This window comes from Lupinus angustifolius, chromosome LG03 (genome assembly GCF_001865875.1).
Source record: "Lupinus angustifolius cultivar Tanjil chromosome LG03, LupAngTanjil_v1.0, whole genome shotgun sequence".
In the NCBI taxonomy this organism is placed as follows: domain Eukaryota; kingdom Viridiplantae; phylum Streptophyta; class Magnoliopsida; order Fabales; family Fabaceae; genus Lupinus; species Lupinus angustifolius.
In genome coordinates this window covers 22,772,732-22,786,932 of record NC_032011.1, presented here as the reverse complement: position 1 = coordinate 22,786,932, position 14,201 = coordinate 22,772,732, and the positions used below count along the sequence as shown (strand labels likewise).

The window sequence follows — 14,201 nt, the reverse complement described above, 5'->3', positions numbered from 1 at the left end:
TATTGCGGTCGCATCACGTGATGTTATCCACAATTTGATTCACTGTCTGATAAATCATGGTGCAAGCAAACAGTATATCTCTCCACACATGTGCATTTAGGATTAGATTAAGTGAAAGTACTCAGCTTATTAGTGATTAAGATTTTAATGCTTTTTCAGACTAAATCAATGTACTTATTTAAAAAAGCTCAAACTTACATTCCATAACAATTAAATCTGCACAGAAAAACATTGACTTTTTATTTAAAAAAGTTTTTAGCATGACAGTTAGGAAGCAAATGCACGTTTTACCATTGTTGATGGCCTCATTTGCCTATTATCAACTTATAACAACTCTTATTGATGCTCTTTTATTTCAACTAGTATTTATGAGTTTCAGATTACAAGACAAAGAGAAGTACCATCAAGTACAATGATTAAAAGACAAATGACAAAGGAAGAATTTTTATTACTTTATCCTTATTTAAGTACAATACAATCACCCCAAAAAAATCACTTTTTCAAAAATAAAATCTATTAATCCAATGTTTATGATTTCTTGAATTGTGAGAACCTCCACCAAACCATCGATCCCAGCTAGCATCTACTGAACCTTTAGTACTGTTCATATGAACATTAAGTTATATCCTATATTCATTATAATCACAATCACACAACTTATAATGTTAAAACCATTAAGATGATTAATCACTTACAATGGAAGCAGTGGATCAGGAATAGATTCAACACTTGAAATAATACTACATAACCAACCACAATGAATAAGCCCATCAAATTAGATGATCATAAAGTAATGAAACTAAAGTTCATTATTTTTCATAACCAAAAGAAAAAAAATGTGTGCATAAATTTTGCTTACCTTTTGCATACCATAGAAGATTCACCCATTGTTTCAAGTTCTCCCAATTCTTCCTGCATTACCTTATTGTTGTTATCTTACGAAGAAATTTAGGATGGTAAAGATTGATCAAAAACTCAAATATGAGTTAGTTCAAGTAATCTTCTGTTGTATAGGTAAACAAAATTAACTAAATCCTAGATAAGATAATATTTTATCGATCCAAATATATTTAACTAACATACACATAAGATTTTATGATTCCAAAGTGGGTAAATTTGTACATACCCAAAAGAAAATTGATACAAAAAAGTTGAGATTGACCTGAATGATATTGATTTGGTTATTGAGTTGGGATATAGCAGCTTGCAACCTATGCTTCCCATAGAAGATAGGGAAAGAACTAGATCTTCCTTGCCCTATATGTTGTTGATTAGATTCCTCACTTCCTTCTATTACTTTTCCATATTCTGTTGCCAAAACTTGTGGTTGTTGCTCTTCATTTTCCATGGCTACTACCTAGTTGCCAATGGAAACTAAGAAACCAATATGGATGAAAGAAAAAGGATTGGGTCAAAAAAGGAGGGAGGAATATATGAGTTAAAAGGTGGACAGTTTTGTTATACTACCAATAGTATCCTCACTTTTTCATGGTAAAAAACTAATTTTTTTCGAAGTTCGTGGCTGTCCCTTCCAACAAATATCATTGTCCTGAATCCAATCATCGACCTTGAAGATCCAGTGGGGCCTAACACCACTATACCAACTTGGAAGTTTAACAAAATAAAAAGGTGACTTAATACAATATGTAGAGGGTGTCGGAAAAGATGTATACAACTTTCAATTGGTTGTGTTAGGTGTGAAATGAAAATATTATGTAATGTAGTAAAACTTATGATAAAAAAAAGTAACTAAATATTGGATTAGTGGATCAAGAAAAGAAGGAATAGAAATTACACGTTTTCAATGGTTTCCCATTTTATATTTCTAACCAATCAAATATTATTACATAAATAAAAAAACTTAAAAATAAAAAATAATATTCTGAATAGTTTAAAACTGAAAATATAATACCCTTGATGACATGTGATCTCAAAGAATTGATTAGGATGTGGAAAAGAAAGGGAGAACAAGCACTGCCCTCCATCAAAGTGGAAAGCCTAATAACAATAAAACAAGATATCTTCTATCTGATAAATTGTTATTCTATAAGTAGTAAATTAATATAATGATAATATTAATAGTTCAACAACACATAAATCAATCTTATTTAACAAGGCAGAATACGGTGTCTAGTAAGATAATTTTTTTCCTACTTTTTCACAAGTTAATATTTTATATATTAAAAATGTAAAAGTGAAAGACAAAGGCAAATAAATAAACTGAGTTATCCTAAAAAAAATATGTCGCTTTATATATCACTAATTCTGATTGTTTAAAAAATACTTAAATACCTTTTTTATAAGCGTACTTAAATGCTTAATTGTTAATCTTAAGTTAAATATATGTTTTCATCCAATCAACAAATGGAATGAGATGTTTTTTTTTTTTGGGTGAGACAGTGGTCCCCATGGTAATCAAAATGCATCAGAAAATGGGGTCAATTGTCTCTTATCTTGGCTTTGTTAAGATTAACTAATCAAAGCACAGTGAACCTTACCTTGTATCTAATGCATATAAAACATACATCATTTTTGCAAACACACAGTAATTGAATTTCTCTCTCTAGTTACCGGTCAAAATTTGGAAATATGGCAAACAATGATTAATCTGGTGAAAGTGGGATTTGAATTCTGAAGTGATGGAGGACTTAACCTCATTGAACAGTCAGATAACTAAAATTAAAGTTTATATACCACAAGATAAGCATTTAAATTAGCAACTATGGCACTGATAGTCCCCTTTGCTCTAGAAGAAATTTTTATTTTTAGCATCGAACCAAATAATTGATTTATATGAAAGGTAAATTGTAAATTGAAAGTCTTTTAGATTTCAGACAACAATAACGGTGTAAAAAATAAAGTCTTTTAGATTTCAGACAACAATAACGGTGTAAAAAATAAAACCATGATGTTCCCTTTAATCGGTTGGATTTAAAAAAATAATAGATAAGATTGGATATAACTAATGTAATTTAACTTGGATATAAACAGATTTCTCATCATTAAAAATATTAGTTTTAATTTTAGTATTTATTGAACCAATCATCTCATTTGAATAAAGGTAAACTTCAGCAAGTTTCCTTAATTCACACAAAGATAAAGGGATAGGTTGTCCAATTCCTTCAACTTGTTCCTAATAAGATCCAATCTCTCCAATTGGGAGAGGTTTAAAATTGGAAGTATCTCAGTAGATAAAACATTGAGATGATTAAGAGTGATCATATGATTAGATTAGATCAGGGTAAATATAAAGCATCAAAAGTGAGGCATGTAAAGAGAACTACTAATAATATTGATTTGAAGGTTGTCATGGCCCTTCAAGTTTAAAACTCAGATATCAGAATATAAATATCGTTTGTGAATATTGTCTCACAATTTGGAATCCTTCACAGATGTTCAGAAACTGCAAGACAATATTCTAATGTGAAAAGGAAAGTGCTACAACTAATGATTGAGCCTAAGTTTGAAACTCGAATATTGCCAACCTACCACAAAGCACTTCCTGAGCTTGTGTCATGCAGTAACAACAAAATCATACAAAGTTTACATAAAACTCGTTTGACAATAGCAGTTCCACTTGTTCAAAGTGCAAACACCTGCGACTATTTTTTTATTTGGGTTTGTTCCACTAACCAGTTAGAACATGAAAATCTAAGCAAACTTTGGAGGAAACAAGTCCAAACAACACAAATTTCATGCTAAAAAAAACAAACACAGTAGCATAAGAAGACCATTGACACTCACATCCACAGAGCATTTCAGAGATTATTACTCAGCAAATAAGCATTCTCAGCGCCTGGACCTCACTTCATCATGTTTACTTTCATGCCTCCTTCTATCACTTGAATCAGAAACATTGTATTTTGAGCTCTTGCCATAATCCCTACGTCTATCCCTGTCATAACCTCTTTCTCTCCATTCTTCCTCTTTATCTTCTTTTCTATCAGGGTGCCTCTCATCATCATGTCCACGCCTTCCATGTCTAAAATCATCCTCATTCCTTCCTAGATCTCTGTCCCCATGATTGTCCTCATCCCTTGTACGCTTTCTTTCCCCACGATTGGGTTCATCCTTTGCAGGCTTCTTTCTTTCCTCATGATTGGGTTCATCCCTTGCAGACTGCTTTCTTTCCCCACGAATGACCTCGTCCCTTGCAGGCTTTCTTTCCCCACGACTGTCCTCCCTCACAACCTTTCTTTCACCTCGACTGTCCTCCTCTCTTGCAGCCTTTCTTTCACCACGACTGTCCTCCTCCCTTGCAGCCTTTCTTTCACCACGACTGTCCTCCCCCCTTGCAACCTTTCTTTCACCACGACCGTCCTCCCCCCTTGCAGCCTTTCTTTCACCACGACTGTCCTCCTCCCTTGCTGCGTGCTTTCTTTCTCCACGAATGTCCTCCTCCCTTGTTGTGTGCTTTCTTTCTTCAAAAAAATCCTCCTCCTTTGTTGCGTGCTTTCTTTCTTCACGAAAATCCCCCTCCCTTGTTGCGTGCTTTCTTTCTTCACGAAAATCCTCCTCCCTTGCAAGCTTTCTTTCTCCATGATTGTCCTCACCCCTCAGATGCTTTCTTTCCCCACGACTGTCCTCATTCCTTGAATGCTTTCCTTCCCCGAGATTTTCATTATCCTTCAGATGCTTTCTTTCCCCATGATTGTCCTCATCCTTTCTATGTTTTCTTTGTCCATGGTAATCATCATCCCCTTTGTGCTTTCTTCTTGTACGATCATCCACATCCTGTCCATGCTTGGCCTCACTATGTTCACCTTTTCTTTCATTTCTGTGATAACTAGGACTACTATCTGAACCATTGTCACTGTCGTCAGTTGAAGAGTATGACCCTCCTCCAACGTATCTGTCTTCCCTTGAAACACGCTTACCATAGTCTCCATCAGAATCTTCATCACCTGAATCATGCCTCCCTTGCCTTTGTTTCTCAAGTCTACTGCCATATTTCTTCTCTTCCTCACTATCAGCATCAGATTCTACTTTCTTTTTCCTCTCCAATCTACTCCCATATTTCTTCTCCTCCTCACTATCAGCATCAGATTCCTCCTCAGACTCTTCAGGTTTTCTGATCTTTGTATGTTGATTCTGTTCTCGACTTTTATGTTTGGAGAGACCTTTATGGTGATCAGAATCATCATCTAAGTCATGCCTCTTCAGGGATTTTTTGTGTTTATAATTACTTTTTCTTACAGCGATGCTGTCATCAGAATCAGAAGCAGTTTCATCAGATTCATCACTATCCTTTACCTCGTGTTTCTTGCGCTGCTTAGATGTCTTATGTTTCCGTGTAGCCTTGACCTTCCTCTCAGTATCACTACCAGAATCATCGCTACTTTCCTTCCTACCTTTATGTTGCTTCTTTCTATCTCCCTTGTCCTCGTCCTCGTCCGTACTGCTGTCCAAATCAGATGAAACATCCTTGTACTTTTTCTTCTTTCCACCTTTCTTTTGGTGCCTTGAATCTTTAACAGCCTTCTTATAAGCACTTTCATCTTTCTGATCTTCAACTGTTTGTTTCTTCCGACTGAAATCTCTGTCCAAAAAGGAATGTTCCTTCAACTGATGCTTACCCTCTGCATTAGAACCATTTTTTCCATCATAATTTTGAAGAGCATTTGTTTCATCAACCTCAGACGCTGAAACTAAGCCAAGAGCAGCTTTTAATGTTTCCATCTGTTTTTCCTTTCTAGCAGCAATTTGATGGGTCTGTGTCTCGGAAATCCTGAAAGATCCCCAAAAAAATATCGTTAATGAAACCAAAACAAAAAGTAAGGAAACTGATACATATTACAAACAACCAATGAGATTGACAAGCTGGAGGAATCTTCTAAATGGAAAAAAGGAATTAAAGATACGCATTGCCCTGTGAGTAACAACACCTTCAACTAAGGGAACATAAAAATCCCCTTCTGTTCTTGATGTAATGATAATCAAATAAAGGAGCATATTAATCCCCTTCTGTTATTACCCTTACTCTATTCCCAACTATATATAACAACCCATCAAAACAGCACAAATCACATCACACCAACATGCAAACTTATCACAGAAACCCACCGTATCCTCAAGGATCAAGATAAACTGTTTGCCATTCACAGACAACTTATTAAATTCTTTTTCACGTGATTATATCCATAAAAAATATCATTTCAGACAGTTCCACATTTGTTTGGTTGGGCTTTGAAAAAAAAGCTGCAAAAAAATTGGAATTTAGCATTTCAGAGAACCTATATTTTCAGCTCCCGAAATAAACCACTTATGCCAAAATAACTTCAACAGAATCTATTTTCATTAAACCTAAACAAACATGCCCTTGATTTGAAAGCACAAACTGGAATCACATCATGCTAAATTGTAAATTGTAATCCATAATCTATCTATTCACAAAGACAATAAAAAAATTTACTTCATATAAATTAAACCAAAACCCTAAAAAATTATCAACCTATTCATAAACCAAAACCCTAACACAAAAATTAAAAACACACAAGGGAGAGAAAAAACTACTTGTTCTGTCCATTAACATCAGATTCCTGATCAGCATTAGCAGAAGCTATCAAATTATTCCTCGCTTCGTCGAGTTTTTGAGCGATTTCAACCTCAGAATAACCTTGATCGATGAGTTTTTCTTCAAGGATAACGAGCCTGAGTTGGATCTGACGCTTCCGATCATGTTCGAGAATATCCTTGTTCGGCTTTCTGGTAACACCAGCAGTTCCTTGATCTGAATCGAAGCTTCTATCGGAAATCTTGGAAGTTTTGGGTTTGACGAAGAACTTGTTGTTCTGAATGTAACCGTTGGTGCCAGAACCTCTTGGGGTTTGTAACCCTATTCCGTTGTACATGGTTCACGAAATCTGAGATTCAACGAAGAAGAGAGAGAAAAGGATAGGGATATTCGCTGTGAAATGAAATTGAGGTTGTGATATTTTTATATCAACAATTTCTGGTATAATTTGCAAAAAAAGATTAAAAATAGTGTAGGCACTTAAAAAAATGTATACTTCATATTTTCATATTTAATCATACCATGATTTTTAAAAGAAAGTAATATCTCTGCACTAACATCGTAAGATATATATATTCAGTATATTATTTACCCTTTATTGAATTACTTTTTTTTTAAAAGTCAATGATTGATTGAAAATAAATGGTGAATAATATAGTAATAGGGTGAAAAATTCTTACATTATTAATGTATAATTTTTTTTCTCTATTTTAAATATAAAAAGTAATATTGATACACTATAATGTACAAAAATTACACTCTAAATGAATAAATATCTTATTTTTTGCAACAAATAAAGTGTTGATCTAATAGCGTAAAAATATGTGATCATGTTGAGAGAAACAATTTATACAAATAAAGCAATGAGAATAAAAAATAAAGTATATTTTTATCATGTTTCATATAAGAGTGTAAAATCTATGCAATGATTGCGTAAAGATTTATGTACATGACCCCATTGTCCACAATTCATTCGAATTACCTTTTTTATAAATCAACAATAATTAAATATCAATAGCAGATGATATAATAATACTGTATAAAACTCATACACTATCAGTACATATATTTTTTCTCTTTGTATAATAGAATAAGAGAAAAAGATGTATGCATGCCACTGCATCATATATCAATAATATTTAATTATGATTCACTTTTCAAAAAAGGTAATCCAAAAGAACGGTGGATGATTGAGTGCATGTGTATGAATGTTTATATTGTTAGTATATATATTTTACACTCATAGAAGAATGAGAGAAAATGAATAAAAAAATGTATCTTTTTCTCTTACTCTTTTGTTTGGTTTGTTCAAAAAATGAGATGAGAAATAATGTTATGATTCAAATGACACAAATATCCCTAAAATAAAGAAAATATTGTTTTATTATTAATAAAAAATAAATGTTGTAATTTTAAATTATAAACTCTATTATACATAACTTAGAATGATTTCAATTAATATTTTTAATTGATATTTTTATATCCAAAAGAGACTTATTTATATTACTAGTATTTAAAATAAAAAAGTAGAGAACATAGAAAATGATAGACATTTTTTATATTTCATGTAAAATTTTCATTTTTCTCCACTTTCTCACTAAAGTAAGAGAAAAGGATTTATGATGAATCTCATGCACCTTTTATTCTCTTCTCTCTTCATAATCATAAGAAACTTCATTTTTCTCTTCCATCTCTTTTATCTCTCCATTTGCTTAAACTTTAAAGGGCCATATAATGCTTTTCATATGTAAGGAAAAATCACAAACTTACAAAAAAAAAATGTCACCAAAATTTTCATTACATATAAAGAACAACTATAATATTTATGTATTGTGAGTGTAAAAAAATTATGTGTAATTGTTACATTACTCATTATTTATATTAGTTTTTTTTAATAGTTAATAATAATTAAAAATTAATGGTAAATAATATATTGACACTTTATAAAACTTTTATGTTGTTAATGCATACATTTTTTCTCATCTTATAATTACATCATAAGTATGCATCATGGAGAATAATCTTAAATATATTAAGAGAGAAAGTTATATGTATTGACAATCTAAATTTTTTTACACAATCAATTTATTATTTACTATATATCTTTACAGTATTATACTTATCTTAATATACAACATGATAAATATGATTTACCATCTCCAAAACAATTTGTATTAAGCTATATTTGAATCCTAATATATATATGGGAATGAAGTATCTCCTGATAAGTTATCCTCTCTTGTAAGTGAAATCATGACATGTGTCATGTTTCATCATTTTTTATAAAAATATTTTAAAAAATAAACAAAATAGCACAGATGTCACATTTTTACTGCTTAAAGAAGACAAGTTATCTCCTGATACGATACGAGAAGGAAAATTATCTCTGTTGTGAATTACAACCCAACCCAATATTAGCATCCATCACTGTTGTGAATTGGAGACAAAGAGGAAGATGTAACACAAAACTAAATACCAAATCTGTTTCAAAATCCATAATGAACAAATCCAATACATGAAATGGAAACAATAGATGATAGGATGGAAATAAAATATAGAGAATACTTATTTTAGTCCATCATATTTTCTGATCTTACCAGTTTAGTTTAATCCTTCAAACTAGAAAAGACCTAAAATAGTTCTAAAAATTTCAAATGTGGGTGAAGTTAGTCATTTTAACATATTTATAACACTTGGTAGGGAGTAATTTGACCAAACAATGACTAATTTGCCTCACATTTGAACTTTTGGGGAACCATTTTAGATCTTTTCTCTTTAAAATGACTATACTGTTAAAGGTCAAAAAATATGAAGAACTAAAATGAATATTAACTCTAAAATCTATAGCAAAATGTTTTGGGAAGAAGGGCTTCAAATGCTTTTTTTGGTAAGACCGACCAAAAGTATCTTCTCACCTTTTGAGTGTATAACTTCCTCTCAACAAGTGTCAAACTTTTGATTATTTAATCTTTCTATAGATTTGATAGAATTTTATACTACTAAACTAACAATTTGTTGTTACTATAATTTTCTGACAAAGCAATATGACAATCAGCATCTGAAGCCTATGGAATGAAGAAAGGTACATATAGGGACCTGTGACACCAAAATAAGTCCATGATATATTTGGTCAGCAATGTGAATTTGCTCCTCCACTTGAACCAACAATACTTGGTACAATAACATTCATTATAATATTCAAGAAAACTTGCATCAAACCCAATGTATATATCCTACATAAATTTTGTACCTACCCACCCAAAAAACATAAATTTTGTACCTGAGATGTAAAAAATTGCTTTTGATAAAGTATGGCAACACCCTTCTGTCTATACCTGCCTCCTTCAGTTTACCAAGAGGAAAAAGATTCTCAAACCATATACACTCCTTTCCAGAATGATTTTCAGGAAAGACTTTGAAGTCATGAAATATATTTATAAAATAACCCCGAGTATTTAAGACTTATGGACCTTTTATGTTCTCATTTCACACATAACTTACCTCTCTCTAGTGATGCGGATAAAAACAGCTTAACTTCAAAGCAGAAACAACTTATCCAAAGGGATCTGTCTGGTTTGTGCTTCTTCTTGTTAACTTTTAAGCCCTCAGCCTTGTAAGTTAGCTTCTCAGAAAAACTACTTCAAGACCTTCCTTCACTTACTGTTTTACTCTTTCTCATTGTATCATTGTTTTCTTTACTGTGTATTATCTATTAACTTTGTAGTCTCAGTTCTTCACTGTGTTTTAGTCCCTTTTTTTAATCAAATCTGTTAACTTTCAAGCTCTACCTGTTGGTTTGGAGGGTTAGTTAGTAGCAGAATAGATCAAAAACAAAACTTGAAGAAAAGAAAAAGCAGATTTGAGTTTTGATTTGTGGGCTATTTGGGTATCTTGATTCAGCATTTATGGGGTTGTTGGAAGGTGCAAAGTTGAGTAGATGTATTTTTCTCTTGTTCCTTAATGTGCTTTTATTGGGTTCAGTGTGTGGAATTGGTGTTAATTGGGGCACACAGGCCACACACCCTTTGTCACCATCCAAAGTAGTGAAATTGATGAGAAACAATGGTATTCAAAAGGTTAAGCTTTTTGATGCTGATCCTGGTATCTTAGATGCTCTTAAGAAATCTGGGATACAAGTTATGGTGGGTATTCCAAATGACATGCTTTATACACTTGCTAATAGTCTTCAAGCAGCTGAAAAATGGGTTTCTAAGAATGTTTCAGCACATGTTTCTTCTGGTGGTGTAGACATCAGGTAAAGTCTTCTTTGTTTGTTGATAGATTCAACTCAGCCATTGGCATAGCTTTGGTAGGGCTTGTATTGCAGCTCTATGTAATTATTATCACTGTGGTCATTGACTTTGTTGCTTTTCTCTGCTGTTTGTTGATGAAATGGATGTGCACAAATTAAGGTAGGTTTTGGTAGATGTGCTAGAATATCATGGAATAGAACATATTGATTAAGCTCTATGTTCGGAAATGTGACATTTTGGTTCCACCAGAAGGACGGAACCAAAGCGAATAGAACTAGACACTTCATTCTATTCTGTATTGGTACCAAACCTTACCTAATTAACTTCGTAATATGAATGAGAACATCTTATTAGCCAAGTTTATAAACTTGGAACTAAGGTGAAGTCCAGAAAACAAAGTAATATTGGGTTTGATGGTATTTGCTTTACATGTGTAATGGAAGAACTTAGTCCGAATCCAATTTTTCTAATTGTCTATTAGCTTTGTATATTATTGTTCCTGATCTATGTTGCTTACTTTGATTAAATTGATTTATGTTGCTTGTTTTGGGTTCTCTGTGTTGCTGAGTGACATTATAGTGTCCGTCTCGGCTGTCACTATAATGTGATTATAGCTGCACAAGGGTGTGATTTAAATACGATGCTGAATTTTTGTTCATCTGTAGTAAGTTGGTGCCAATTGATGAAATGAAGGCTTAAAAGTAAAACATGGATCAATGAATTAATTCCACATCAGTTTCAGGTTCTAAAGTCTTCATAATTTGTTAGAGGCAGTTTGTAATTTGAACTCAAGGAAAACCTGCGCCTTATGCTTTAGATTTTTGTGGAACTTCCTGCAAGAACTTCTAACGCATGCATTTTCGATAATGCTATATGGTCTTACACATTTCTTTTTCAGCTATTATGGATGACATTACACTGTTTGTCAAATAAAAAACTATGGCAATGCTTTCTCAATGCCAGTGCTTTGTCAATGAACATAGTACATTATTGCATCGCTCGATCTATGTAGTTGACCTCACTAGAATGATCTACCTCTTACTATTTTGTCCTGTCATGTTTTGTACTTCTGTTTATAAAATTGGCCACATACAATAGAACAAGTTTTTTTCCGTATCTTACACACTACTTGCTTTTGATATTCGGAAGTTACAGCGGGAGACGAACCAGAATGTGCTACTTTTTTAGTATTTGGTCCTGTCGTGTTCTGTTTATAAAGCATGCCAAACATAAAATAAAACTCACGTTTTGTTCAGTATCTTACACACTATTTGCTTGTGATTTTCGGAAGGTACATTGCAGTGGGTAATGAACCATTCTTGTCAACATACAATGGCACATTTGAATCCACAACACTTCCAGCTCTTCAAAATATCCAAGCAGCTCTCACCAAATCTGGTTTGAGCAACAGGGTTAAAGTGACTGTCCCTTTGAATGCTGACGTATATCAGAGCTCATCGGAGAAGCCTTCGGACGGCGACTTCAGGACAGATATCCATGATCTCATGCTACAAATTGTCAAATTCTTGAATGACAATGGAGCTCCATTCACTGTTAACATATATCCTTTTATAAGCCTCTATGCAGATGCCAATTTTCCCGTAGACTACGCTTTTTTTAGTGGATTTCAGCCTGCTATAGATGACAACGGAAAAGCGTATGATAATGTCTTTGATGCTAACCATGATACTCTAGTATGGGCATTACAGAAGAATGGTTTTGGAAACTTGCCTATAATTGTGGGAGAAATTGGTTGGCCTACAGATGGAGACAGAAATGCAAATTTTGTATATGCACAAAAGTTTAACCAAGGTTTTATATCACGCTATGCTACTGGAAAAGGGACCCCAATGAGGCCAGGTCCTATAGATGCCTACTTGTTTAGTCTCATTGATGAAGATAACAAGAGTATTCAGCCAGGTAATCGGGGACGGATCACGTGAATTTTAACTTTTCTTAATACTATACACAACAAAAACTAAGCCTTTATCTCACTAGGTAAGGTCGGCTAGATCGAACGACACCATAATGTTCTACCTTCATTGATAAAACATTGATTTCTAAGCCTTTCTTTATCATTTCTCATATGATTTTTCTTGGTCTCCTTCCTCTCGAAATTGCTCGAGCTTATAAATTGCACTCAGTATAATAGTAAAATGTTATATTTTTAATGTCACATATTTATGTTTACTGTCATGCAGGTAACTTCGAACGTCATTGGGGTGTGTTTTACTTTGATGGACAACCCAAATATGAGCTTAACCTCGGGTCGAATAGAGGTATAACAGGAGCTGGTGGGGTGGATCATTTGGCTAAGAAATGGTGTGTTTTGAAACCGAATGCGAACTTAAATAGTGATGAAGTAGCACCAAGTGTGGCCTATGCATGTCAAAATGCTGATTGTACTAGTCTTGGGTATGGAACTTCATGTGGCAATTTAGATATCAAAGGGAACATCTCTTATGCATTTAATAGCTACTTTCAGATCAATGATCAAATGGACAGTGCTTGCAAATTTCCGGGACTTTCTATGATCACTGACAAAGATCCTTCAGCTGGAAATTGTAGGTTCAAAATCATTATCCAAACAGATTCTGCTGGGATACATGAGAGAATTGGGGTACTAGGAACACTAGTGCTATTTGTGTTCTTGTTTTTTACTATTATGTAATGTATCAATTTAATTTACTTTTTGATGTAAGAAGCTCCTTATTTCAAATTCAATTTGTCTGATGGAAGAAAAAAACACATTAGAAGATTAACTTTTCTAATCATATATCTCGTGTAGTTTTTTAATTTATTTTCGTGCATTCTTACTTGATCGGTAAGAAACTAATCTCTGCATCATATTGAGCTAACGCCTAAGATTAAATCAATGAAATAGAATTAGGAGGAACAAAACATCTCTGCTATCCCCCAATAAAATTCATCAACAAGGGCAAGGGAACAAAACCCTACACAAATAAAAGCAATTAGAACTTGATGAATTTAATGTCAGAACTTGGACATAGTTGAATTAAAGTGAGTATATCAAATCAAGTACTAGTTAAATGGTATTATTGAGAGATACAAAATTACTCTTATTGTTAAGCTCACAACAATTAAGCTTCTATTAGCAATAGAAGCATCTGGACATTGGATTTTACATCAACTTAATGTGAATAATCACTTTATTTGTGAAGCAATATCTGCACAACAAATTCAAACCAATTCAACATTTGTTTCAACAGAGCAGAAATTAGTGTTTCAACTTCAAAAATTGAAAACAGTTCTAGATTATTATATCTATAAAAATGAGAGAGGTGGCTCACAGCTATCATTGGAGGCAACCCAATAATCATATTTAAAAAGAGTTCAACTCCTCTCCGGTAATGAAGAGGTCATTATTAGAACATGTGATTGAAATTTTTTTAAATTTTATTTACTTATTTTTT

General features: G+C 33.0%; 3 protein-coding genes across 7 annotated transcripts; 1 reads left to right on the top strand and 2 right to left on the bottom strand.

Moving 5' to 3' along the window:
- On the bottom strand, window positions 400–1,443 carry LOC109343707 (guanine nucleotide-binding protein subunit gamma 2-like). Its single transcript, XM_019582140.1, has 4 exons — window positions 1,163–1,443; window positions 860–912; window positions 696–740; window positions 400–600 (listed from the first exon to the last, which is right to left on the bottom strand). Exons 1-4 carry the CDS (start codon window positions 1,346–1,348, stop codon window positions 501–503), a joined length of 384 nt encoding a protein of 127 aa, XP_019437685.1. The 5' UTR covers window positions 1,349–1,443; the 3' UTR covers window positions 400–500.
- On the bottom strand, window positions 3,342–6,922 carry LOC109343702 (spore wall protein 2-like). Of its 5 annotated transcripts, none has more exons than XM_019582133.1 (3): window positions 6,514–6,922; window positions 4,192–5,728; window positions 3,342–4,158 (listed from the first exon to the last, which is right to left on the bottom strand). In XM_019582133.1, exons 1-3 carry the CDS (start codon window positions 6,849–6,851, stop codon window positions 3,790–3,792), a joined length of 2,244 nt encoding a protein of 747 aa, XP_019437678.1. In that variant the 5' UTR covers window positions 6,852–6,922; the 3' UTR covers window positions 3,342–3,789. The 5 variants fall into 5 exon arrangements, with proteins under 5 accessions (XP_019437678.1, XP_019437679.1, XP_019437681.1 ...); XM_019582134.1 differs by having other exon boundaries at window positions 4,228–5,728; XM_019582136.1 differs by having other exon boundaries at window positions 3,342–4,303; window positions 4,454–5,728.
- LOC109343704 (glucan endo-1,3-beta-glucosidase 5-like) lies at window positions 9,993–13,567 on the top strand. The gene is made up of 3 exons (XM_019582138.1): window positions 9,993–10,769; window positions 12,059–12,687; window positions 12,969–13,567. Exons 1-3 carry the CDS (start codon window positions 10,420–10,422, stop codon window positions 13,436–13,438), a joined length of 1,449 nt encoding a protein of 482 aa, XP_019437683.1. The 5' UTR covers window positions 9,993–10,419; the 3' UTR covers window positions 13,439–13,567.